The 27,718-nt window shown below is 50.7% G+C and overlaps 1 protein-coding gene across 8 annotated transcripts; it reads left to right on the forward strand.

The window, feature by feature from the left end:
• The first annotated feature begins 469 nt into the window (after positions 1-469).
• On the forward strand, positions 470-26,308 carry Pou6f1 (POU class 6 homeobox 1). Of its 8 annotated transcripts, none has more exons than XM_052160622.1 (11): positions 470-761; positions 5,601-5,765; positions 8,551-8,746; positions 14,728-14,849; positions 15,804-16,029; positions 16,496-16,755; positions 17,534-17,662; positions 18,563-18,766; positions 21,168-21,309; positions 22,145-22,313; positions 23,023-26,308. In XM_052160622.1, exons 2-11 carry the CDS (start codon positions 5,706-5,708, stop codon positions 23,366-23,368), a joined length of 1,854 nt encoding a protein of 617 aa, XP_052016582.1. In that variant the 5' UTR covers positions 470-761; positions 5,601-5,705; the 3' UTR covers positions 23,369-26,308. The 8 variants fall into 8 exon arrangements, with proteins under 8 accessions (XP_052016582.1, XP_052016583.1, XP_052016584.1 ...); XM_052160623.1 differs by having other exon boundaries at positions 5,660-5,765; XM_052160624.1 differs by having other exon boundaries at positions 471-761; positions 5,601-5,753.
• Positions 26,309-27,718: the final 1,410 nt, after the last annotated feature.

Genomic DNA, 27,718 nt, shown 5'->3' on the forward strand with positions numbered 1-27,718 from the left:
AGTAAAACGTCTAGGACCCCGGTCCCTCTGGGATGGGCACAGGGGCTCCGGAGGCCCTGAGCTTGAGTGACGTCCGAGTTCCCTCTCCTTTCCCAGCCTGGAGGGCAGACATGAACTTGAGCTTGGCCTTTGGGAAGAGCAGTTGACCACCAGAGAGTCACGGTTGTCACTGCCCTATCCTCAGCTGAAGGGAAAGTGACACGGGGTCCCCGATCAAGACGCCAATCCTGCTCTCGAAGGGGGCTGAGTCGAGCGGCCCCACAGACCCTGGGTTCAAGTCCCGGCGGAGCCTGGGGTTTCTCCCCACCCCCACGCGCCGCTCGCCGCTCCCCAGACCCCCCTCCTTTTCCTGACCGCCGCCCCCGGCGGCTGGCGCGGGAGGTGCAGCATGCGGCAAAGCGCTTTGCATAAATTATGCTCATGACGCAGCAGCTAAAAAAATCCAAGTAGCAGAAGGAGGGAAAGGGGGGGAGGGAGGAGGGGGCGAGGAGGGGACTGCACCTGGCCGCCCCCGCCCCCGGCGTCCCGGCCCGCGCGTGGCCCGCAACCCACGGCCGCTCCGCTCTGCCAGCCCCGGCGGGGGGCCCAGGGGGCGGCGGGTCCCGAGTGGCTCCGGGCCGAGCGAGCCCGGCCGAGCCGCTCCGGCTTCTTTGTCTGCGGGCGGCCGCCCGGGCCGCGGCCCCGGGCCCGGGCTGGAGGATGAGTGTCTAGCCGGTGGCCGCTGGGCAGCCGGGGAGCGGGAGGCTGGGCTTCGGGCTCCGGTGAGTAGCGGGGTCCGGGGCGGGGAGGGCTTTGCACGGAGGGGGAGGGGGCCGGGCAGGGGAGGTTTCGAATTTGGTTAATATGCAATGTCCGTAATTAGCATAATTTATATATTTATGATAAAGAGAGGAAAAAGGCGCGGGGCCAGGGCGGCGGGCTGCGGCCCGGGAGGCTGGTGCTCTGGGAGTCGACAGTCGCGCTCTGCCCACCTGGGGCCGCAGACCCCAGGCCGCACCCTGGTTCCCGGTCCCCGCGGACACTCGTGGAGGGGCGACCGCTGGGTGGACACCCTGTCCTGGAGAGGGGCGGGGTGTCGGGGAGAGGCACGCAGAGCCCTGGATCCCGGGACCTGGCGACCTGTCACCACTACTCTGGAGAAAGGGCTGGTGGGACTCTGGGGGCAGAGACCTCGCTGTCGCTGGAAGGATGGGGGAATGGTGGGAGGGTCGCCGTCGATCAGAGCGTGAGCACTTCATAAATATTTAATGACGGTATTAGTATTAATAATGTCATAAAACGGGCCCAGTATCTCCTCCCGGGACATCTGCACCTGGCAAGGCTGAGGATCTCCGGAGTGGCTTCTAAGGCACTTCAGCGTTAAGATCGCCTCCTCGGGCTTGGATGGGAACCCAAAACCTTTACAGAGTAGTCGCAGAGCCTGGGCAGGAGAAAATGAAAGTCTGTCCAGAAGCTCCACTAGGCCAAAGACAGGAAGCGCCTAGCAGACACAGAGACACTGTATGCAGCCTGTTTGAGCTTTCAAATTCCTTGCTCACAAAATAGAAGGTTGGTCCCCAGTTCCATACCAGTGATCTAAGACAGCCAGCATTGCAAAAGGGCATGCTGGGTGTGTATTCCACTTTGATTGAAGTTAGCTCAGGATATTTCTGTGATAGGGGAACCTCTTTACATATGTAAAGCAGAACCACATTCATTCCTTCTGTGGTTAAAAAAAAAAAAAAACCAAACCAGCCAGCGAGCACCCGTACCATACTCAGTCAGACAAAGCCCCACCCCCACCTGTCCTGCGATGAGCAAGCCCAGATCACAGACACAAAAACAAATCTACAGATCAGGTAATGCCAGAGAGAGAGAGAGAGAGAGAGAGAGAGAGAGAGAGAGGAGAGAGGAGAGAGAGAGAGGAAGGAGGAGGAGGAGGAGGAAGAGAAGAGGGAGGAGGAGGAGGAGGAAGAGAAGAGGGAGGAGGAGACGACGACGAAGAAGAAGAAAGAAAAAAGAAGAAGAAGAAGAAGAAGAAGAAGAAGAAGAAGAAGAAGAAGAAGAAGAAGAAGAAGAAGAAGAAGAAGAAGAGGAAGAAGAAGAAGAAAGAAGGAGGAGGAGGAGGGAAAGAAAAACGGCCAGGCAGTGGTGGTGCACACCTTTGATCCCAGCACTAGGGAGGCAGAGGCAGGTGGATCTCTGAGTTCCAGGACAGCCTGGTCTATATAGAGAACACCTGCCTCAAAAAATGAAACAAACAAAATCAAAACAAACAGAACAAAATAAAACAAAAAAGGAATGGGAGAAAAGAATCTGGAGATGGAGCTCAGAACAGAGAGCATTACATTTATCTGTTCATCTGTTCATCAGTTAAATCTCTCTCTCTCTCTCTCTCTCTCTCTCACACACACACACACACACATGCAAATGCATACACACTAAAGACAAGATACTTGTCACAAATTAGAAGCCGTTAGTGTTATGTGTGGTACTCAATGGTACAGTACTTACCTAGCATGCACAAGGGCGAACTCAAACCCCAGAAGTGAAAATTTAAAAAAGAAAGGAAAGAAATGTGTCTTCTAAGGGTTCTCTGCTTCAAGAAGAAAAAAATTGTCTGTTAAAAACAAAACAAAACAAAACAAAAAACCTAGGGGTGATGGTGCAGGTTTCATTCCAGCACTGGAGAGGCAGAGGCAGGTGAATCTCTGGGAGTTCAAGGCCAGCCTGGTCTACAGAGTGAGTTCCAGGACAGCCAGGGCTACACAGAGAAACCCTGTCTCTGAGAAGGGAGGGAGAAGGAAACCAAAACTGGAATAAACTCATATTCCTCCCCAAGACTTATTTTGACATCGTAACTTTAGTACTTGGGCAGTGACTCCACCAGAGAGCACCTGCTCCCATGCCCAGGGCCATAAATAAACAAGTAAATGAAATTATAATGGGAATCTTTCACATTTCATAACATTTTATGATTTTAAAACATCGTGTATACAAGCTTTATTTCAGTTAAAATAATAGAAATAATAGGACTGGGGTTGTAACTGCACTGGGATAGTGCCCACCCATCCATTCCCAGGGCCCCATCAGCTAAGTGTGTGTACCTGTAACCTCAGCACTTGGGCCCGGGAGACAGGAGGACAAGAAGTTTGAAATCATTTTCAGCTGTGTTGGGAGTTCCAGGCCAGCCTGGAATACATTGCAACTTTGTCTCAACAAACAAATCAACGAAAACAATAGTAACACTTAAACAGTGTTTGCTGTTAGGCCCTATTGAAAATGCTTGATATCAGTGCTTCTCAATCCATTTGAACAGGGGTCAAGCCCTTTCACAAGGGTCACATCAGATATTTGCATCATTATCCATAACAATAACAAAATTAGAGTTAGGAAATAGCAATGGAATAATTTTACGGTTGTGGGGGGTTCACCACAGCGTGAGAAACTGTGTTAAAGGGTTGCAGCATCGAGAGGGTTGAGAACCTCTATCTTGCATAAATATTAGCAGTTCAAAGCATATCAATTATAGTGGCACAGGAGTATAGTGATCACATGACTAAACCTAGTCACAAGGAGAAACCCTGTCAGAAAAATGTTACCATGGGGGCTGGGGTGTGGCCCAATCTTTGAGGGCCCTTGCTTCTCTAGCTGAGGACCCAGGTTCTGTTCCCAGCGGCCACAGGGCCCCTCCCACCTGCCTGTAAACTCCAAAGCAGGGAAATCCACAGAGAAAACAGGTGAGGGAGTTCCCAGGCTGGAAAGGGGAGTGCCGGCAGAGTTTGTACTGGGGATGTAGAATTTCCTTTTTGGTCCTTGGAAATGCTCTTGGGCTAGAAGTGCTAATGGCTGGGCAACATTGTAAATGTATAACATCCCTCTGAGATACACACTTTAAAATGATTAAAGTGGTAGCCCAGGCCTTTAATCCTAGCACTGGAGAGGCAGAGGCAGGTGACTCTCTGAAGTTCTAGACTATCCTGGTCTACATACTGAGTTCCTGGCTAAGGCTAACTAGTGAGACCCTCTCTGTCTCTGTCTCTGTCTCTCTGTCTCTCTGTCTCTCTCAAAAATAAAAGTGTATGTCAGGGACGGGGCTCAGTGGTGAGCACTGGCTATACATAGTACACGTGGAGCCTAGAGTTCTCTCTCCAGCATGGTAAATAGATGCATCATATAATGAAACGGTTAAACTGGTGAGTTCTCTATCGTGTGAACTTATATTTGTTGCGGCTGCTATATCAAAATACCATAAATCGGGTATCTGGTAAACAATAAAAGTTCAGCTGCAAGCTGGACAGTCCGAGGTAAAGTTGTCCAGGGAACACCTGCTTCTTTGAAGACAAGTGCTGTTGCGCTCTGAAGACTCTGCCCTCACCGCTGTAACCCTCCTGGAGAGGGGGACTCCCACCGATTCCATCTCCACCTCAGGACTCTAACGTAGGAATGGAGAGGGTACAAACATCAGACCACAGCAGAGTTCTGCCTATATTTAAAAGGGGTCGTGGGGCTGGGGCTAGAGCTCTGTGTACAACACTTGACCAGCATGCTCAAGAGCTTTGGACCTAGTCCTCATAATGCCAAAAACAAAATGAAATTCTTACAGGAGAAAAAGAAAAAATTAAGTTAGGGACATAGGACAGTGTCCTGGGTTTCCTCAGCCGTGACATAGTAACAGTAAGCCCCATTCTCCCAGAGTAGAGGGCTGAGTAATATGTATTACATAAACACTCGTCAGGTACCCAAACTGAATGTCAATTAGTGTCCTTTTACACAAACGTCTAACCTGGTGGTCTTTTTCCTTTGTTTTTTCCTTCCTCCCTCCCATCCATCCTCCCTTCCTCCCTTCCTTCCTTTTTATAACGGCTCCAGTGGGAAAGCCCGTTTTTACACAGGGTTCACCCACTCTTGCTTACTGCACCGGGCAGGCCATGGCCCACTGGGAACATACTCCCTCCTGTGCACAGGCCACCGTGGCCCTTGAACCACTGCTTTGGAGAGGATGGCTCTGTGGAACCCACCATGGAATCAGAGGTTCCAGGGGAACTTGGAAGAAGCAGTCTAGGAAGCGGGAGTTTTAGGAATAGCTCCTAAAGATGACAGAGTGTGATTCTGTCTCCGCTGCTCTTCAGGAAACCAGCCCAGGGAAACACTGAGACCCACAATACCCCTCTCCCTTTGCCCGGGGTGCTGCTGGGTGTTCATTAGTTTCACCTTGGGTTTTGCTGGGTTGCTGTCACCCACTGGACAGAGTGGAGGGGAGGAACTCCTAGTGATGGATATCTGCTCCTCTTTTCCCCTTGCCATCCAAAACATGGGTAGAGTGTTCTGGGATGTTAACAGAAGAGTCTTTCCCCTGTCCTCCCCCAAACCCCCGCAAAGCAGGGTTTCTCTGTGTAGTCTGGCTGTCTAGAACTAGCTCTGTAGACCAGGCTGGCCTTGAATTTACAGAGATCCACCCTCCTCTGGCTCCTGAGTACTAGGATGAAAGGTGTGCACCGCCACTGCCCAGCTAGGGTGGGAGTCTGACAGTCTTAGACTCTTGCTTTCCCTTTCCCTGTGCTCTTGGGAGAGCCTGGCCCTCTGCCCTCCTGACATTCTGACATTTCTGACTTCTCTAGAGAGTCTGAACATCGCATCCTGTCACATCAGCCTGTGCTTTTCTACCCCTCCTACCCAGGAGGCACTAGGTGTGGGTTGGCACCCGCCCCCACCCTGCAGTGACCATGGATCCTGGAGCTGGATCCGACTCATCTCTGACTGTCAATGAGCAGGTATCTTCTGGGGTAAGAAGTGGGGCTGGTGAGGGTCCTGACTGAGGTGTGGTGTGGCCAAGGGAGGCAGACATAATAGGGCCTCATTTGTCTCTTATTAAAGTTTATGGTCATCCCAGTCCACCTGTCCAGAGCAAGTGTCAGCTAGGGACTCAGGGGTTGAGTTTGGGATTTTTTTTTAATAGTCAACCTTCTTATACCACCACTACTACTACTACTACTACTTCTTCCTCTTCCTCCTCCTCCTCTTCTTCTTCTTCCTCTTCTTCTTCCTCTTCCTCCTCCTCCTCTGCTGCTGCTGCTTTCTCCTCCTCTTCTTTAAAGATTTATTTATTTTATGTATATGAGTACACTGTGGCTGTACAGATGGCTGTGAGCCATCATGTGGTTGCTGGGAATTGAACTTAGGACCTCTGCTCTCTCCAGTCTTGCTTGCTCAGGCCCTGCCCACTCAGCCCAATGATTTCTTTATTATTATATGTAAGTACACTGTAGCTGTCTCCAGACACACCAGAAGAGGGCAACAGCGTCAGATCTCATTACAGACGGTTGTGAGCCACCATGTGGCTGCTGGGATTTGAACTCAGGACCTTCAGAAGAGCAGTCAGTGCTCTTAACTGCTGAGTCATCTCTCCAGCCCAAGTTTGGGATTTTTAAGTTGCAACAGGGTTAGGGTCCGAGGTCTTCTTCCTGCCTCTGAGGACACTATATGCACATGGTGTGTGTACAAAATATATGCATGCAGGCAAAAAACTCATACACATAAAATAAAAAGTAAGATCTAAAAAAGAACCTATTAAAATACACAAATACTAATAAGTGTTTGAATATGTGATTTAGTTTTTTTTAATGCTTCTATATACTTTCTATGTTTTATGAAATGGCTGTTTACTCTTTTTTTAAAAGATTTTATTTATTTGTCAAAGATATATCATATATGTATGATATATATATATATATATATATTACACTGTAGTTGTCTTCAGACACACCAGAAGAGGGCATCAGATCTCATTACAGATGGTTGTGAGCCACCATGTGGTTGCTGGGAATTGAACTCAGGATCTTTGGAAGAGCAGTCAGTGCTCTTAACCACTGAGCCATCTCTCCAGCCCCCTGTTTACTCCTTAAAAACAGACCAGCATCCTTGAAATGTAATCAGAGTGGAGTCCCTCACAGGTCAAGGTCTGCCCAAGGATCACACTTTGGTACATGCTCACTCTTCTCCATGATTTTCCCTGCCGCCTTCTCTAGTATAGTCAATGACTGCAGCCACTTCTTACTGTGGCAAGGAAGCTGACACAAAACCTTTCACCTGTGGAATTTGCCTGGGATTCTTTTTTTTTTTTTTTTTTGGTAATATTTTAAAGTCTTTTATTTATTTATTTATTTATTTATTTATTTATTTATTTATTTATATTGAATATCATCTTCATTTACATAGCCAATGGTAAAACCTTTCCCAATTTCTCCCCTCCCCAATGACCCTCTACCCCTCCTCCCACCCCCTGCCTCCATGTATATGCCCCTCCACTCAACTCAGTCCCATCTCCCCCACTTGGATTTCCCTTTGTTTGAGTATCTATTGAGCCTGGATGTAGAGGGTGGTCCAGAGGAGCTGAAGGGGTTTACAGTCCCATGGGAAGAACAATGATTTTTTTTTAAAGATTTATTTATTTCAGCTGTCTTCAGACACACATCAGAAGAGGGCATCAAATCCCATTACAGATGGTTGTGAGCCACCATGTGGTTGCTGGGATTTGAACTCAGGACCTCTGGAAGAGCAGCCAGTGCTCTTAACCACTGAGCCATCTCTCCAGCCCTCACCTAGGATTCTTAAGGGCCAGGATGGCACATTTAAGCGACTGTATAAAGATCTTAGTGCAGCAGTTTGAGCAGGGCTCACGGAGGGCACACTGGTCTTTAAGAATGTCTGTAATGGACAGCCCACAGGGTCAGGAACAGGCCAGGGTGAGGCAGGAGAACCGGCACTTTATTGATTGACTTCTTGAGATGCAGGGAAATCCTCGTATCCCGAGTTTAAGTTTCTCAAGGGCTGGAGAGATGGATCCATGGGTAAAATCACTTGGGGTGTAAGACAATGGGAGCCTCAGATCCTCAGAGCCCACACACACTGCTGTGTGTCGGCATCTTGGCCTTCCTGCCCCGAGCTCAGAGAGCATCTGGAAGCTGAAGGGGCCACTGCCTGGCAGGAGGGAGAGACCCCACCTCAGCAAGGCAGAAGGGAACAAGTCCATGACAGCTGCCTTTGAACCCCACAGAGCACTGTGGCTGGTGTGCGCATGTGTGTGTGCGCGCACACATGTGCACTCGCACATGCACACACACACACACACATACACACACACACATCAAGAATACAATCTCAAGGTGCTCAGCACTACAGAGCATGCACTTCCCACACTCTCCCCCTGGGGAGCCTCCACTTGGTCTCTAGGGATATTAGGACCCTAGGACTTCTGCTGGGTCTCCATCTTGTTATGAGTAGTACTAATATCTCGGCAGCTGAGCAGATGCTCTCACAAACTTGCCGAATGAACCCTTTCCCACTTCCTGAGCTAGTTAGGAGACAGGGGACAAACAGAAACACCTCCTAGTGGGTGGTTTTTCTTTCTGCCTCTGAGCTACCTTCTTCTTACAGCTCCTTGCTGGAAATCAGGGACAGTAGCCTTGCTGAGGTTCTGTCAGTCTCACAGAGCACCCCATTTCTCTCTGAGTCATTCCCAGCAGAGGTGTGGGCCCCTTCCCCTCACTGCAGCCGTCCTCTGCTTTGCAGGTCATTGTGATGTCAGGCCACGAGACCATCCGAGTATTGGAAGTTGGAGTGGACGCCCAGCTCCCAGCTGAGGAGGAGGGCAAAGGCCTGGAGAATGTGGCAGCTGGTGGCTCCCAGAGTGGAGGCCCCACCGAAGCCAGCGGACCTGCCGGTGAAGCTGGCTCCTGTGACCTGGACCATTCTGCAGAGACAACTGGTATGAGGCTATTGTTTTAATCTGCTACTGGGCCCAGGTGGCATCAGGGTCTTGTCCTTCTGCCCACGTGGCCTCTGGCCATAACTCTGGCCAGTTTCCAGGAATACCCTGCCCCTGTTGTATCTGGAATTGTGTTTTCTTGTGGTCTCACCCAGGTCCATGACAGACTGAACTCCCTTTTCAGCAAGCCTCTGGCTACTTGGCTGTGTTTTCTTTTGTTTTTTTTTTGTTTTTGTTTTTTTTTAAATTTATTTATTTATTATATGTAAGTACACTGTAGCTGTCTTCAGACAGCCAGAAGAGGGTGTCAGATCTCTTTATGGATGGTTGTGAGCCACCATGTGGATGCTGGGATTTGAACTCATGACCTTTGGAAGAAGAGTTGGTGCTCTTACCCGCTGAGCCATCTCTCCAGCCCTCTTTTGTTTTTTTTTTAAAAACACTTTTTAAAATTTTTCTTTTTTTTTTTTTTAAAGATTTACTCACTTATTATATGTATGTATGTGAGAACACTGTCAATGTCTTCAGACACACCAGAAGAGGGCGTCAGATCCCATTACGGATGGTTGTGAGCCACCGTGTGGTTGCTGGGAATTGAACTCAGGACCTCTGGAAGAGCAGTCAGTGCTCTTAACCGCTGAGCCATCGCTCCAGCCCTTCTTTTGTTTTTTTTAAACCTACTAAGTTTAACTGTGGTTGCTTGCATAATGAGTGTGAGTGAAGGATTAGTTTCTAGGATGTGGACAATTTACCAGAGGCAATCCCACTGAAGAAAGTGACTGCCCAGTACCAACAGGTCATAGTTCCTTAGTAAGGGGCCAGGCCCCACAAACCCCTTGCACATGCATGACATAATGGCAACAGGCCTCACCTTGTGTAGATCTTGTGCAAGTAACAATAGCTCTGTTAGGCCCTAAATGCAACAGCTGTGTCAGATCCAGAAAACATCATTTCACAGCCCTGCCCACAGTCTCTGGCTTTTACATTCTTCCAGCTTCCTCTTTTGAGACATTCCCTAAGCCTTCAAGCAGTGATACGGATATGCCTCTTTTGAGACATTCCCTAAGCTTTGTCACTCTCCACCCTTCCATGGTTGTGAGTGTCTGAACTAGCTGCCACCCACTGTAAAAAGAAGTCTCTCTGTTGGGGAATGTGGTCACTGATGTTGTGACCAACAGCTGGTCCTTCTGTTCCTTGTCCTTCTATAGACTGGACGTCACAGGCAAGTTTTTGCGAGCCCAGGACATCACTACTAGTCTCTCTCTCTCTCTCTCTCTCTCTCTCTCTCTCTCTCTCTCTCTCTCTCTCTCTCTCTCTCTCTCTCTCTCTTTCCAGACAGGGTTGTCTCTGTGTAGCCCTGGCTGTCCTGGAACTCACTCTGTAGACCAGGCTGGCCTTGAACTCAGAAATCCGCCTGCCTCTGCCTCCCAAGTTCTGGGATTACAGACGTGTACCACCACGGCCCGGCCACTACTAGTCTCTCTTTTGAGGGGAAAAAAAGCATTTTTTTAAAAAGATTTATTTTGTGTATATGAGTACACTGTAGCTGTACAGAAGGTTGTGAACCTTCATGTGGATGCTGGGAACTGAATTTAGGACCTCTGCTTGCTCAGGTCAGCCCACTCGCTCCGGTTTACCGAATCCCTGCTCACTCTGGCCCAAAGATTTATTTATTATATGTAAGTACACTGTAGCTGTCTTCAGACACACCAGAAGAGGGAGTCAGATCGCATTATGGATGGTTGTGAGCTACCATGTGGTTGCTGGGATTTGAACTCAGGACCCTGGAAGAGCAGTCAGTGCTCTTAACCTCTGAGCCATCTCTCCAGCCCAGCCTATTATCTTCTTAGATTTATTTCCGTGTGTGGGTGTTTTGCCTGCACATATGCATGTGTGCCTGAAACCTTCTGGGGTCAGAGAGAAATGTCAGAGCTCTTGGAGCTGGAGTTACGGTGCTGTGAGCGGCTTTTGTGTGGGTCCTTTACAAATGCAGTCAGTTCTCCCCACTGCTCAGCCACCCTCCGCCCCTTGCTGTGCCTATATTCTGTACTGATGTAGTCTTGCACATTTGCTTCTGATTTTGGCCACTCTCAAAAAAATTTTTTTTAATCTCATCAACAGTACTTATTTTAATATGTTTGCATTGTTGTTGTTGTTGTTGCTGTTGTATAGTCCACTTAAATTCATTTGAAGAAAAGTTAGTTGTTGAAGCTGAGTGCTGTGGCACATGGCTTAATGCAGCACAGAGGCTGCTGAAGCAGAGATTGAGCTGAGTCTGAGACCTGCTTGGGCTAGCTGGTGAGTTCCAGGACAACGTGGGATGGAGTGACAGGGTGTCTCAGAAGAAAAATGCCTGCAGATACAGAAGGAAATTATTACATAGGAATTAAAAAAAACATATTGTTAATAAGAAGAGATGAACTGGGCATGGTGGTGCACACCTTTAATCCCAGCACTCAGGAGACAGAGGCAGAAAGAGCTCTGAGTTCCAGGCCAGCCTGGTCTATGGAGTGAGTTCCAGGACAGCCAGGGCTACACAGAGAAACCCTGTCTCAATAAAGGAAGGAAGGAAGGAAGGAAGGAAGGAAGGAAGGAAGGAAGGAAGGAAGGAAGGGATGTAGGAAGGAGGGAGGGAGAGAGAGAAAAGAGAGAGAGGAGGAAAAGGAGGAGGAGGAATTGGTTTTAAAGGGTTGCCCCCGTTCAGCCAGGGAAAACACTGAGAAGGGCCTGAGGTTAGGGTTAGTCCCCTCCACCACACATAACTGGGTTCAGACACCACTGCAATCCCAGCCAGTGGAAGGTGGAGGCAACCAGGGCTTTGAGCAAGTCAAAGGAACAGCACAGTGATAAAAGTGGAACCAGGTGCATGGCCCACACCTGGGATTCCAGCCCTTGGACAGGTGTGTGGTCCCCACCTGGGATCCCCGTCCTTGGACAGGGGTGTGTCCGACACCTGGGATCCCAGCCCTTGGACAGGTGAGTGGCCCACACTTGGGATCCCCGACCTTCGGGCACTAGGCAGGACCTAGGCAAGAGGGCTGCTGAGGATTTAATGCTGTTTTTAAACAAAATCTCAGTCCTTCGTTTTTATCAATGGAAACTCAGGCACCAGATGCTGTGGAGAAAGCCTGCTAGCTCAGAGAGGCAGAGAACGCACCCAGCTGACCTTCCTCCACTGCTGGCATCCCAAAAGGAAAAGGAAGTTCTCCCTCTCTAGCTCAAAACTCTCAATGTGAATGTCCCTCTTTTCTGCTCCCCGCGTGTCTCTCTATCCATCCTCCTGACTTCCTCTCACTCTCTGTGGTTTTTCTAAGTTTACTGTTAACTTGTCCCACCTGTTGACCTGTGGTTGACTTTATTTAACCCTTTCTACAATAAACAGAAAGCTACAGCTGAGCCACACTGCAGTTTTTCTTTTTTCTTTTCCAAATAATACAATCTCATAGTGTGATCAAATAGCCTGCAACCATTCAAGGCTAGCCTAAGTTCAAAACCAGCCTGGGCTACAGAGGGAGAACCCCCCCCCCATCCCCCTCTATCCTCATCTCAACAGGAGAAAACAAAAGCTAGCTAATTAACTCAGTGGGGAAACTAGGTTCCTGCTGGTGCTTCTGGGATGTGCTGCCTTTCTGTCAAGCGGTCTGCAGGACCCTGTGTGTTTTCTACTTTGTTAAGCTTTGTTCTTTGGAGATAGAGAAGTCCAGCAGTGGGCTCACAGGTGTGCACTATCAGTCCCAGCGTGCCCCCAAGCACGGTTTTGTCTTACTGGGTAGTACGTAGCCCAGGCTGGTTTTGAACTCGTTTTGAATTCTCTATTCTCTCTCCTGGGCCTCCTGTATGCTGGGACTAGGGATGTGACACACACTGTGCCTATCCTCCTAGTTTGGCACGAGGACCTCTTAAAGCAAGTGTTCCGCTTCCCTAGCTGGTGAGCTTCTACCCGTTTCCTGGGCTTCTTTCCACAGGATGATTTGTTATTTATGTGTGTCCACGCACACGTACACAAGCACGGCATACACACACGTGGAGGCCAGAGAACATATAAGGCTGGTTCTCCCTGCTTCCATGTAGTTCTGGGGACTGTACTCAGTCGTCCAGCTAGTCAGCAAGAACTCTTACCTGCTGGGCCATTTTGGCAACCCCACATTCCTATGTTCTTATATTTCATTATATTTTGTCCAACAAAATTCTTTCCAGTTTTCCTATATTCAGAACATCCGGCCTGTCTCTGGTTTTCCCCAGCAGTTACCAATATGTCTCCCTCCACAGAGAAGAGAAACCAGATGCGTGGCTTTTGAGTTTGTAAGGCACGTGTCAGTGTGTGTCTTTAGTTCTTTCAACATTCTGGGTCTTATTAAGTTCTGGGAACTTAACTATAGGTTTAGGTTAAGTTGATCCAAAAACAAAATCCCCCAAACACAAGAAAAGCATAAACGGAGGCTGGACATGGTGCCGCACGCCTTTGATCCCAGCACTCGGGAGGCAAAGGAAGGAGGATCTCTGTGAGTTCGAGGCCACCCTGGTCTACAGAGCACATTTCAGGGCAGCCAGGGCTACACAGAGAACCCTTGTCTCAAAACAAAACAACAAACAAACAAAACATTAGACAGAACTCTTAAGGTCTAACTCAATGCCGCCCACTCTGCTGAGTACTGTTTTACAAAGGAGCTTTGAGATGGGGAATGGGGGAGGGTAAGAGGAAGAGAGATCGACTGATTGATGACTATTGCTGTCTGTTCCTCACACTCTGACTCAGGCCTGGATCCAGAAGCCACCGATGTGTCCAACATTCACCACCCGACAGCTAGGTTCTATTATTTATTTATTAATTTATTTATTTATATTTATTTAGCTATGTATTTGTCTTTATCTGTGCATCTATCATCTACTTATTTATCTACATCTATTTATTTATCTATCATTTATCTATCAATCTATGTTGCTTATTTATGTATCTATCTATCATCTGTCGTCTGTCTGTCCTGGAGTGCTGGGGATTGAACCAGGCAAGCAGTCTACCATCATGCTGTACCCCTAGCCTTAGATTCCTGTTATTGTCTGGCTTATAAAATTATAGGTTTTGTCTTGCTGTTCTGTGGCCGTGATGTGGTTTCCTGGCAGGGCACCCAGTTCCTGAATTGAGCAAGCAAGAGGAGGTGAAAGGTTGCGGTTCACAAATGTTTCTTTTGGAAGCCGGTAAAAACCGCCCGTCTTCACTTCAGTCTTCTCGGCGTAGTGGGGAAAAGCTGAGTGGCCTGTGCAGCTCCTGTGCAGCTCCTGTGACCCTGCACTGTGACAGTGACATGCCCGGTTTTCAGGGGGTTTGCACTTGCAGGACCTGCCCCTTCCCCAAGCTTCTAAAAACATGGCTTGAATGTGGGGTAAAGAACAGTTTGGTTGAGGCTTGAGAGATGGCTCAGAGGTTAAGAGCACCAACTGCTCTTTCAGAGGTCCTGAGTTCAAATCCCAGCAACACGGGGTGGATCACAACCATATGTAATGGGATCTGAAGCCCTTTCTGGTGTGTCTGAAGACAGCTACAGTGTGTTCATATACATAAAATAAATAAATCAGAAGAAGAAGAGAAAGAGGAGGGGGAGGAAGAGGAAGTGGAAGGGTAGCTGCCTCTTTCTGTCAGCTCTAGCCTCTCCGCCCTGACAGCTCCTCCTCCCTCACAGGCATTTGCTTTCAGCTCTGTGGCTGCTACGCACAGACCACAGTGTCCTACAGAACCAGGCAGTGATGAGCCAGGAGCCACCTTTGCAGAGACCTACACTTCCTTCCACTCAGTGTGGAAAGAGAGACCTTGTGGGTCTGGCCCAGGGCTACCCAGATTCCCAGTCACTACTAGCCACACTTGGAAGCTGCCGTGGCCAGGGAAGGCCGCCCGCTCTTCCTAGGCTACTTGCAGGAGGACAGCATGGCCACCTTCATTCGCAGCAGGCTCACTCTCGTTCTTCTTTCCCTCTGTCCGTGTGAAGGGAAGTCGCTGCCTGGAATCCCTCCGAGTCCCGCCCCGGCCATTGCCACCTTCAGCCAAGCCCCAAGCCAGCCTCAGGCCTCACAGACCCTGACGCCGCTGGCCGTACAAGCTGCCCCCCAGGTAAGGACCACACAGGGGAGCTGGACGGAGGGCAGTGGGCAGGAGCAAGCAGGGAGATGCATGAGGCATGGGGTCTGGGAACGCATGAGGCTGTGGCTTGAGGGAGGGGCCTGCCTTGCTAGGTCCCTCTAGGTTACCCCTGTCCCAGAGCAGGCCCATCAGAAAAGAGGGTGTGCATTTGCTGGGCAGTTTCCTTGGGTCCTGTCAGGACCGGCGTTGACTCTTTCGTGAGAGGATTTGTGCTTATCAAACGGTGTAATGAGTACATGCCTTGTCAGCCCCTCCTGCGCACAGGTTAATGCCTTGAAAAGTTAATGGATGAATAGTCTTCAGTTAAGTTATAAAACTGCCCAGCCAATGAAAAGCTGCCCCTAGAATCCCAGAGGCCGGCAGGGCCCGCTTGACCTCTGTTCCACGTGCTGATCTGTTCTGGTCAAGGGCGCCCTCCACTAGAGCTTCTTAGAGGCCTTTGTGGACCCTTCACCACTTGGCTGCAGCCTCGGGTCCCTGGTCCCTGACCACAAAACAGTGAACATACCAAATGGTCAGCTCTGAAAACACACACACACACACACACACACACACACACACACACACGACATTAAACAGACTGAGGAGGTTGTACATATATATACATACACACATATATACATGTGTGTACATATATATCATATGTGTATATCTAGGCCTGGGGACCCTGCTCTGCCCTGGAGCCAGGCCTGGGCATTTTCCTGGGCAAGTTCTCTGCACGTGGCATAGTGTGGTCTGGGCCCCTGCAGGGTTAGGCCTTCTGCTGGGCCTCTTTGCTCGCCGCTGGCCTATGCCCCAGTGCCCTCAGATGCTTGCTTGAACTCAGCTGGGTCCGAGAGACCCCTCGTTTGCGCTGTCTGTGGATGTTGATTTTTTTTTCTTTTATTTTTTCTTTTCTTTTTGAAATCTTGTTTGCTCTTGCAGGTCTTGACTCAGGAAAGCTTAGCCACAGTTCTGACAGGAGTTATGGTCCCAGCAGGGGCTGTTACTCAACCTCTTCTTATCCCCATCGGTATTACAGGTCAAGTGGCTGGGCAGCAGGGGCTGGCCGTGTGGACAATCCCTACAGCAACTGTGGCTGCCCTCCCCGGACTGACCGCGGCCTCTCCCATGGGGGGAACTTTCAAGCCACCTTTAGCTGGTCTCCAAGGTAACTGCAACTCTCCCCAGGACTGCACCAGGCCCCCACCACCCTATGCTGCAAACCCTGTGTGGTTATTTACCATGTTGGACTCAGAACTCACTGCTCACCCCGGGGAAACAATCTGGATTCTGGCTTCAGTGTCAGAGGCACCCAGCCACAGAGCCGCTGCACTGCCCCTGGACTCTAGGCCAGGATACCAGGCTGGCCAGGAGGCCTGCCTTCCGTCAGCCAGCTTGCCTGAGACTGCCCCTCCCCCTCAACAGTATCTACCCCATGACCAGCAAGAAAGACTGCAAGAAGATTCAACACGTCTACTGACCCAAGGGAGGGAGGGAATGAGAGATGTTGCATGTGCCAGCCCTTCGAGAATCAAGGGAATTGCAGCTGCCCCGTGCCAGATCCCTTGGACTGGAACTGTGCGGCGTCGTGGCTAGGCGCTTGAGCACCTCTGTCTCTCTGCCTTGCTCCGTAGCAGCTGCCGTGCTGAACACCGCCCTCCCGACACCTGTACAAGCTGCCCCACCAGTCCAGGCCTCCTCGCCCGCCCAGCCCCGGACCCCAGTTCAGTCCCAGCAGCTGTTCCAGACCCAGCCGCTGCTACAGACCACGCCTACCATCCTCCCACAACCCACCGCTGCAGCTGCCACCGTTGCTGCCCCCACCCCCAAGCCAGTGGACGCCAACCCGCAGATCACCGTCCAGCCTGCAGGCTTCGCGTTTAGCCCAGGGATCGTAAGCTGCCTCCCTCACCCAGGGCTGATGAGGGATGGACCAAAGCTTGGGCTAAGGGTGGAACGTCCCCCACGGTGGAGGACCAGCTCCTCGAACACAGCCCTTCCCGACATGCCAGCAAAGATGGGCTCCCACGGAGGTCTCCTTACGCCTCTCAGTCTGTTTTACCCAGACTAGAGCAAGTGACGGCTCGGGAAACTCCAAACCAGAATCACTGGACTGGCCTTGGGGAGGGACATACGGGGGCTGCAGACTTGTAAACTGCCTGAGGTTCACAGCTTCATGCTGGCGTCTATCTGGTGTGGCATGGAGTGGAGAATTCAGGCCTGACTAGAACATTTGTCCCTCTAGCCTGGCCCTCTAGTCTCAGACCTAGTAAGATTAGTAGGAGTCACTGCTCTGCGACAGTACTCCCCTTCCCTGCAACTGTGCTCCCCTTCCTTGTGACTGCTCCCCTCCCTGCGATTGTGCTCCTGTTCCCTGCGACTGTGCTCCCCTTCCCTTCTACTGTGCTCCCCTTCCCTGCGACTGTGCTTCCTTCCCTGCGACCGTGCTCCCTTTCCTGAGACTGTGCTCCCTTCCCTGCGACTGTGCTCCCTTTCCCTTCGACTGTGCTCCACTTCGCTGCTGTCCCCCTGTACTTGTCTCCCTAGTCTTGAGTAGCCAGTGGACTAGAGCCTGCAGCCCACCGTCACCACCCAGTACCCTCAGCCCTCTTCCCTCCCTCTGCTCTTTCTTGCCTCTTGGCCTCTGAGCAAGGCTTTTCCTCCACCCACAGATCAGTGCAGCCTCCCTCGGAGGACAGACACAGATCCTGGGCTCCCTCACTACAGCTCCGGTTATTACCAACACCATTCCCAGCATGCCCGGGATCAGCAGTCAGATCCTCACCAATGCTCAGGGGCAGGCAAGTGGTCAAGTTTGGGACCAAGGGCTGGGGTTGTAGGGCAGCCGGTGGGTGAGGAAGGGGCTAGGACTTGGCTTAAGGGTCACGGCATAGAAAACTCAGGGTGTCAGGCTGCTGCTTGTAGCTTCTGGTGGTGGCTTCCCACTGATGTGAAGGCCAGGTTGGGGTTGAGCCGACCCTCTACCCTGAGTGCTAATTCTAATTGTGGGATTTAATTCACGGATCGCCCAATGTGGGCATGTCTCTCTCTCATGCATCAGCCCACTTTGTTTTGAGGACAAATCTACCAGGGGGTCCTTTGTTTTATGGGACAGAAGAGTGGAATTCAGAAATATTTTTTAAAGATTTATTTATTTATGTTATGTATATGAGTACACTGTAGCTGTACAGATGGTTGTGAGCCATCCTGTGGTTGCTGGGAATTGAACTCAGGACCTTTGCTCACTCCGGCCCCCCTCGTTCAGGACCAAAGATTTATTTATTATTATATGAAAGTACACTGTAGCTGTCTTCAGACACACCAGAAGAGGGCGTCAGATCTCACATGGATGGTTGTGAGCCACTATATGTGGTTGCTGGGATTTGAACTCAGGACCTAGAATTGCAGTCTTACCTGCTGAGCCATCTCTCCAGCCCCGGAATTCAGAAATATTAAACCACATAGCTAAACAGGGGCAGAGCAGCAAAGAGCTGATACGCAAAAAGCCTTTGCCTGCTCCACCACAGCTCAGGGACGGTAAAGAAAGGAAGCCCTTAGGTGTGAGCCCTTTACCGAGGAGGCGGAAGCCAGAAGACGTAAGCAGTTTCTGCAAGTCAGCCTCTTTGCCTGCAACTGTGGGGATTTGGGGGTGGTCCTGGGTGCTCCCTTCATACTCGGGGTCCGTGCCTCATCTCTCCCAGGTTATTGGAGCACTCCCGTGGGTAGTGAACTCAGCTAGCGTGGCCACACCAGCACCAGCGCAGAGCCTGCAGGTCCAAGCCGTGACTCCCCAGCTCCTGTTGAATGCCCAGGGCCAGGTGATTGCAACCCTAGCCAGCAGCCCCCTGCCTCAACCTGTGGCTGTCAGGAAGCCAAACACACCGGAGTCCCCTGCTAAGAGTGAGGTACCAGCACTCGGGGTGTGGGTGGGCATGGGAAGGAGACCCTGTCTGTCACACTGCTACCTCTCAAAAGTGCGGTGTGTTCCCCGCTCCCCCGAAGAAGGCTTCTGTGAGTGCACATGTGCCCTGCCCAGGGAAAGGGCACCGTTCTCAGCCCACCACACACCACATACATGTGCCGTGCCACAGAGGTCAGAGACAGTGAGCAAAGCAGATTGGGCTCGGGCATCCGCGGGGTGAATGAATGCTAGAAAAGTCCTGGGTGGTGAATTCTGTACCCCGCTGCCACACACGAGACACTGGGATGTCTGTTGGTTCATGTTCTAGAAGAGATTTTGGGTGCTGTTTATATTCTGAGTGATGAGGATGCAAGAGGACTGAGATGTGCTTACTAGCCTTAGGTACTTAGTGTTGCCGATGATCACAAGTCAGCATCTGAAAGACTACAGAGGAGTTGTGTATAAAGGGGCTGCAGTACCCCACACATGATGCTGGTGACAGACCGGAGGTCAGGATAGCTTCAGAGAGAGAGAGAGAGAGAATCAGCCGGATGTAGTGTGTGTTGTCTCTGGGAACCCCGGCAAGCATGGCGTACTGAACGTGGTTCTCCGACTTGTGAGTCGGAATGTCACGCGAGGCTCACCAGGGCCGGGATTCTCCAATAGATCTAAGCGAGATGCAAGGATGCACTGAGCTCCGGGGTGTCATTTAGGCATGTGATTGTCTAATATGTGGCTTCCAAGAAACTTTTAAATAAGCCCTAACCTCATCTTTAAGATAGGGGTTATAGAAATTCCCACTAAAGTATAGTGCATGTCTGTAATCTCAGCCTGGGCTATATAGGGAGTTCATTTTCAGCCTGGGTTATGGGATCCTGTCTAAAAACAACAAAACCCTTAATTTAGATGTTTACGAATGTGACACCACAGAGCTGACATGTGGGTATACAATTAGCTTTTTTTTTTTTTCAGGGTTTCTCTGTATAGCCCTGGCTGTCCCAGAACTCACTCTATAGACTAGACTGGCCTCAAACTCAGAAATCTGCCTGCCTCTGCCTCCCAAGTGCTGGGATTAAAGGCGTGCGCCACCACTGCCTGGCAAATTAGCTTGTGGTGGTTGACTGTTGTTATAAGGGAGTTGCTGCTGAGGTTTCCATGGCTGGTTGGTGTGTATCTTGGAAACCCCTGACTCGGTGGAATCAAGGCTCTGCTGCGGTGAAGCGTGGACTCTTGTGTTTGGTTAAGTCAGCTGCTTACAGTTTCCCTTTTGTTCTCTGATGTCTGGGGTCTCGTACATGCTGAGGGCACCATTGCTGTGCTGTTCCCTCAGCTTTGGGCATTCTAGAGAAAGACTAAGGCTGATGACCTGGGGGCTAAGGTTTGAGAGCTAGCAGGAGGCAGAATGCAGGGAACAGAAAATCCAGGAACAAAATCTGCATTTCTTAAAGAGAAATTAGACAATCACAGGCCTAAAGGTCATCCAGGAACTCAGCTCAGCGCACCCTTGGGTCTTACCTAGATCTATTGGGGTTTTATTTTGAGACAGGGTCTCTCTGTGTAGCTCTGGCTTTCCTGGGACTTGCTGTGTGTAGAGCAGGCTGGCCTAGAACTCCCAGGAATCCACCTGCCTCTGTCTCCGAAGTGCTGGGATTAAAGGTGTGTTATCACACCCAGCTGTTTTTGTTTTCAAATCATACTAATAATGCTAATTTCAGGTATGTGTAGTTTTCTCCTGACCGTAAGTAAGATGTATAACTTAAGTGAACATTATGTTATGGGTCATATAAAAAGTAAAAATTGGGCTGGGGGAATGGGTGAGTGGTGCAGGTGCTTGTGTGTATGTGAGGACTGCAGTTCGCAGTCCTAGTATCCAGGTAAATATTGGGTGCGTGTGCTAGCCCATCTCTAATTCCAGCACTTGGAAGGGACAGACAGAATCCCAGAAGCAGGCTGCTAGCCAAGCCAGCCACATCAGTGAGCGCTGGGCCCCACTGAGATACTCAGCTTCGGTGAATAACATGGAGTCCTCTCTTTCAGGCTCAGGGTCCCACCCTTGCAAATGCACGTGTGTATCCACACACATGCACGTGTGTGCACATACAGCACAGACACATGAGAGAAAAAAACAAGGATCATGATAAGTGTGGTGATATATACCTGTAATCCTAACATTTGGGAGGTCCAGGCAGGAAGATTATAGATTTAAGGTCAGCCTTAGACACAGAGAGATCAAAGCCCATTTATTGTGGGTATGAATAGATACTTAAAAATTTGCTTTTTGATGAGCACAGGTGGAAATGCCTGGGTAGGTAAGAATTTCATGTCCACTTCTGCCCTGGTGCTGCTTCACCAGGGAGTCTGACCCCTGAGTTAGGCAGGGGTAACGCTTGTGTCTTTTCTTGTAGGTGCAGCCAATCCAGCCAACACAAGCCGTGCCCCAGCCGGCTGTCATCCTCACCAGCCCGGCCCCAGCACTCAAACCATCAGCCTCAGCTCCCATCCCAATCACCTGCTCAGAGACCCCGACCGTCAGTCAGTTGGTATCAAGTAAGCCACTTAGAAATGTGGATCTGGGAAACCCGATACCTCTGTGGTCCCAGCTACTCAGGAGGCTGAGACAAGAGGAGAGTCTTTGAGCCCTGGAGTTGCAGGACAGCCTAGTGAGACTTTGCTCAAACATAACCACAGATTTCTGGTGTCCAAAAGGTAGAGGCTCAAAAGTGGAAAGATGAGAGTTTTATTTTCTTTAATGTTTATTTATTTGTCTGGGAGCCAGGGGTGGGGCATGGGTATCTACAGTGTGTGTGTGGGGCTCCCGGGGATAGAACTCAGGTCCTCAGGCTCAGTGGCAAGTGTCTTTACCCACAGAGCCTCTACCAAGACATGACTTTCGTATCCCCTTTCCGGTTGAGTTGGCTGTGAGCACAGTGGAGGTGGGGGCTGCTTGGCTGTGCCACTGCCTGGCTCAGTGTAGCCTCTAACCCAGTTCTAAGGAATATAGAGGGCAGACAGGTGTGTCTGGCTGGGACCGGAGCAAGGAGCCTAGGACAGGGTCGGCAGTTAGACCAGAGCATCCTGAGACAGGGTCAGCAGTTAGACCAGAGCATCCTGAGACAGGGTCAGCAGTTAGACCAGAGCATCCTGGGACAGGGTCGGCAGTTAGACCAGAGCATCCTGGGACAGGGTCGGCAGTTAGACCAGAGCATCCTGGGACAGGGTCAGCAGTTAGACCTAAGGGGATTTGAAAACAGACGGCTTCAGTGGGAGTTCCAGGCCCATTCCTTCAGGCTGTGGGGTTCTTTTGTTAAGTGCCCTAGTTCCCTTTGCTGTACCAGTACACCCTCATCTTCACACTTCTCCCTGGCCCCTCCCTCTGGCCTAGAGCCGCACACTCCAAGTCTGGAAGAGGACGGGATCAACCTAGAAGAGATCCGGGAGTTTGCCAAGAATTTTAAGATCCGGCGGCTCTCCCTGGGTCTGACGCAGACCCAGGTAGGCCAGGCTCTAACGGCGACAGAAGGGCCAGCCTACAGCCAATCGGCCATTTGCAGGTAAGCGTGGTTATCCCAGGATGACGCCAGGATCTGCTTCACAGCGCCGATGGCTCTGGTGGGAATCCAGGCATCCAGTTCCCCGTGTTCTGTGCTGCTTCCCGCCACATAAGGAAGACTGTCCCAGGGAGGGCACAGACACTTGGAGTAGCCAAGGACTGACCCGGCCTCCTGAAGCTCAGACCCCAATCCTGAGTATTTAGATGTTCTTGTGAGAGAGCCCTGGTCCTAAGGCCATTGAAGAAGCTTAGCAGGAAAAGGGGGTATCACTTAGTACATTGGCCTGTCTTGGCCCTGTGCTGGTCAGGACCCCAGTGTGCTCCTGGCTGCCTTGCCTCCCATGCCTGCCAGCTCGGCCCGGCCCAAAGGAGCAGTGGGTCTTTTTTGTTGTTGCTGCCATGAAGCAGAGAGAGAGGAGAGTGGTCCTCATCGCTAGAGGGCCATCGGGGTGACTCTTTAAAGGACTTCCAGCCATTTGGGGGTTCCTGAACAGTTAGCACACACTTATCATTTTCCTGCCTAGGGGAGGCTGCGGTGTAGTCTCTCTCTTGAGGCTTGGGATATATAAAGTCTGAGGAATCTAGGCTTTGAAGGGCCAGGAGGCCGGGGACACGGAGTAGGCAGAGAACTGCCCTGTGAGTACTGCTTGTCCCCGTGGGAGTGGGAGATGGACTGAAGAGACAGCTACACACCTCTGTCCCTTCCCCAGGTTTGAGAAGTTGGACATCACACCCAAGAGTGCCCAGAAGCTGAAGCCGGTTTTGGAAAAGTGGTTGATGGAGGCGGAGCTCCGGAACCAGGAAGGCCAGCAGAACCTGATGGAGTTTGTGGGCGGTGAGCCCTCCAAGAAACGCAAGCGGCGTACATCCTTCACACCGCAGGCCATAGAGGCTCTCAACGCCTACTTTGAGAAAAACCCCCTGCCCACCGGCCAGGAGATCACCGAGATCGCCAAGGAGCTCAACTATGACCGGGAGGTGGTGAGGGTCTGGTTCTGTAATCGACGCCAGACACTCAAGAACACCAGCAAGCTGAATGTCTTTCAGATCCCTTAGGGCTCAGTGTTCCCGCACTTTGTGCTCTTCCCACAGCAGGCAGCTGGCGTCCACTGCAGTGGCTGCACCAAGTGAAGCTGTGCTTGCCCTAAGTTGTGAGACTCCACCTGTGCATGTGTGTCAATGCCTGCCTCTTCTGCCCACAGATGTCAACCCTGGGGAGGCCAAGGGGCTGCATGAGAGCCCTAGGCTCTGGGCTGGGCATGTGGAAGGAGGAGGGGGTTTGTGGGGTCCTTAGAAAAGCACTTTGCCAAGGTGGTTTCTGAAGGGTGAGTTCTGGTCGTGAACCAGAAAGGCTCTGTGTTTGGGACAGGGCTGTAGCAACTCCTGGGAACAACTGTGTAGTAGCTCTTGTTTTGGGTGGCACCCTTTACCCATCCCCTTGTTCCTCTGTGGTTGTGCCCATGTGGAAACCCACCTGGTGGGACTGCACCCGCACCCTGCCTCCCTTACTCTGTATATGGCACACTGAACCCCTTAAAGGACTGAGGAGATGGGATCCAGGGGAGTGTGGTGTGCTGCTCAGACCCGCTGTCTGCCTCGAGGGCAGAAGGTTCCCAAAGTGACGTGGAGGGGTCGGATGCCTGAGGTCCGGAGTTACACGAGGTCTTTCCCTGGGTCCTGCTGGTGCTAGGTTTGTGCTAAGTCAGAATGTTCTCTTCTGCAAACCAAGTGGGAAGGAAGCAAGAGTGAACTCTCCCATCCTGGAGAGTCTTAGGTCTGTGGCAGGTTCGGAATTTATAAAGTAAACAAGGCCATCCACCCAGATTTTAATCTAATCTAAATGTGTGGCTGTCTTCTAACATTAGAGCATGCTAAAGTGTGGGAAAATGTCCACTGCCCACTTACGCAGGCAGTGGCAGGGAGCACGGATTCCGACTTTCTCCCTCTCTGTGCCCATACCCATCTCAGTCCAGGCCTGAGATATCTTCTGAGGAGCAAATTGAACCATAAGCCAGACAGCAAGGGACTGACGTGGGGGACAGTATCCAGAGGGATGATTGTCCGGGAAGTTCTTATTTTGAAGTCTTGTCCAGGCTGACTCAACTCTGGTTTTGTTTGTAACTTTAAGTCTTGGAGGTCTCCAAAGACCTCACTTTGTCCAGTTGTAGACCAAGTGTGTGTGTGAGCAACCCCCTATCTGCACCACCTCTGAGCCAACAGTGCCCAGGTCAGGGCTTCCCTTGGTAGGTGATGGCAATCTGGGGCCTGGCATAACATCCAAGCCACCAAGCAGCTTCCAGCCACAGAGAGACTGGCCAGACTTTTCACTTCTGTGCATTGGCTGGGGACTGTAGCTCAATGGGAGAGACAGTTTGCAGCACTGAGGAGATACTAGTATTTGGTTTCAAACTGTCAGGAAAGGGCTGAGGCGTTTGCTTGGATAGCCCCTTTACAAGCTGCAGGCATCGGCTATCTCACTACTTTTGGGATTCTTGCTTGTTGGCTTTTTTTTTTTTTGTCTTGAGATAGGATCACACTTAGCCCAGGGCTAACCTCAAACTTGGAGTTGAAGATGACTTGATCCTCCTGTCTCTTCCTCCCAAGTGTTGGGATTGCAGTCAAATGCCCCTGGGCCTGGCTCTTGTCCACCCCATAGCCTTACAGAGCCTGCTCTCTGGCTGATGTCGACATCACATGATCTACCTTGAGGGAATGACTCTCAAACAAGGACACGATGCCATCTCCACTGGTCCCAGTGCAGAGACACCAGGGCCCAGCTTCCTCTCCTGAACTCTGTTCCATTTCCTGATGACTGCTAGTCCCTCTTAGGTCCTGCAGTGCCAGTGCGGAGGACCTCCTAGTAGCTCTGACACTGAGAGGAAGAGAGGGCAGTTGTGTGCTGATTACACACACACACACACACACACCACTGCATTCCTGGTCTGTCAGGTATAAGGAGACAAGCAGGCAGCTTCCCTGACCCTGCCTCCCAAGAATATGTTCCCAGAGCATTTCTAGGTCATGTGGTTATCAGCCTGCTGCCGTAAGATGGGGAATCAGGAGGGGCCCTGTAAGAAAGCTTTCAGTAGGGATGCTTAGAGTCCTGAACCTTATCCAGGTGATACACCTGAGAAAATTATGTGCAGCTTTTCCTGCTCAGAACCTGCACTCAGGAGGTACACAGTGCTGTGGACATGGGAGAGGATGCCATCTGTTCTGCGCATAACGGGAAAAATAAAATCATGAACCGCTGGTCTAAATTAAGCCTGGCCATGCGTCCTCACCCCATCCTTTGTCTAAATCTGTCTTCCCAAGGCTGGGCTAGAATGAACCATTTTCTCCTGTGTTGGAAAGACACATCGGTCTTTCTGAAGAATGGTCCTGGAGCCCAGATGTCTGCAGACTTGTCAAGTAAGGGATGCAAGTGTATAAAGTGTACCCAAAGTGGGGTTCGCCTTGGCCTTTGAACTCTGCCCCTGCTCCCCAAACTGAGCCACTGATCTACAGTCTCTGTTATTCTGGGGAGCATTAGACTCTTTAAAAAAGTGTTAATAGCAGTTTTATTTTAAAAGCACCTTCTTGGACATAAGCCTGCACTCTTTTGCCCTGGAAAGGGGAGAATGGGAGGAAGTACTTCGACTGTGTGGTTGGTTTGTTTTAAGTGGACGGGAAGCCAAGACTCTGTCTGGCCCTGCTGATCAGCCGCGCCCTTCGGCCCTGCACTATGGCACTTCACCCAAGCAAAGTCCACAGAAGAAACTGGTCACATGAACCGTGAACACGCGCGCGTGAGTTTGGAATGAGAACACCTGAAGTGTTCGCGTTCTTGAAAATCCAGTCACCTTCCTATGCCCGGGACTCCTTTCCCGCCTGCTGGGTGACATCCCAACAGTCTCCCAGCATGCGGCTCACTGCCCACTGAAAACTGGGAAGGAGGGTGGGGTGTACTGCCCGTACTGCCGTAGCGTGTGAATAAACAGTATTTTTGCTTTTGTACTTCTCTGCCTATTTTGTTGCCTTCAAATATGAGTGAGCCGGTGTCAGAGGCCAGGGATGCCTCATGGCTGCCTTTGCTGTTGGCTTGCCTAGCAGGTGGCTACAGCTCAATGCCTGGATTGCCACTCCAGATCTCTCTTGATCCCCAATCCTGGACTCTCCTACTGGGCCGGTGTGAAGGGTTAAGGGGCCATGCCCTTTCCCTCATAAACTGCCTTTCTGTACTTAGGGCCACAGAATCTCCTGCTGAGCCTACATTTGTGCCCCCTTTTTTCTGCATCCCAGCGACCCAGCGGGCAGATTATGTTGTTGGTAGGGATACTTCCTGTTTATAGCCTTAGGTTGTAACAAAATTCCTCATCCGGAGAAGTTTTTAATAAGGCAAAGTTCCTGCTCGTAGTTTTGGAGCCTCTGGAGTTACCTGAAGGAGCCCGAGAAACATCACATGGTGGCGGGACACAAGCTCCCTCGGGCATCTTTTAAAGGGCTTTCTACCCTCATGACCTAATCATAGCATTAATAGCTCGATTCACACAGCTCTTTGTTTAAATGTGGCTGTGTGCTAGGTAGCTCTTCATTTGTACTCTTTCCTCAGCCTGCAAATATTTGGGACAGGCCTACCTCTGAGTTTAAAGCCAGATCACAGCTGCTAGGAGGAGGTCCCTGGCAGCGGCATCCATGCTGTCTCCCTCCCTGGAAGTGCTCCCACTCCTCACCAGCCTGGTGTGAATGCATCTGAAGTGTGTAATCTGAGATGGCAGGAATACCTATTCCATTCACCCCATGTGGGTCCTAGATCACTCAGATCCACTTCTGTGACCATGCCCCAGGGGTTAATGGACATCCATGATTCTGACCCAAGGCTTGGGATGAGAGGAATTTTGTAGTACCTCAAACAGTGGAGCACCAGCACTTACTCCTGCCTAGATCTCAAACCCTGATTAGCTAGCCACTCAAGCAGTGAGGACCTGTCGGGCACAGGGTAGGTGATCGGTAATTGTCAGATGGGAAATGCCTGCTCCATTTGCCTTCTAGGAAGTACTGAGAGCCAAGATGGAGGCTTCTGGGGAGAGCAGGCACGGGGTTCTTAGCTCTCTGCAACGACAGGCTTTGAGTGTGGGAATGAAGGGGCCCACCCTGAGACAGACAGCTTACACCAGCAGAGTCCTGTGAGCTGCCTCAGACCAGCTGAGAGTGGTTTTTGGCAGTTGGCCTGAACATTTTAGACTTTAGAGGAAAGGGGGGTAGGTTTGCGGAAGGTCGCAGGTCACTGCCCTATGTGTGGTTTGGAAAGGGAATTTAAAAAAAAAAATGTGCTGGCAAGGAGGCTGGTTTCAGGACTAAGAGAAGAGAGAAGAAGGAATTTGCAGGGCAGTGAGGATTTTCTTAATCTTGCAGCCACTGGGCCCT

The sequence above is a fragment of the Apodemus sylvaticus genome, chromosome 17 (genome assembly GCF_947179515.1).
Source record: "Apodemus sylvaticus chromosome 17, mApoSyl1.1, whole genome shotgun sequence".
Lineage (NCBI taxonomy): Eukaryota > Metazoa > Chordata > Mammalia > Rodentia > Muridae > Apodemus > Apodemus sylvaticus.

Excerpts from the sequence above, each read along its gene's own strand:
- Pou6f1 (XM_052160622.1), top strand. The coding sequence starts at position 5,706 with ATGGATCCTGGAGCTGGATCCGACTCATCTCTGACTGTCAATGAGCAG. Across the intron at positions 17,663-18,562 it reads TCACCAATGCTCAGGGGCAG|GTTATTGGAGCACTCCCGTG; the intron begins GCAAGTGGTCAA and ends CATCTCTCCCAG. Across the intron at positions 21,310-22,144 it reads CGTCAGTCAGTTGGTATCAA|AGCCGCACACTCCAAGTCTG; the intron begins GTAAGCCACTTA and ends CCTCTGGCCTAG.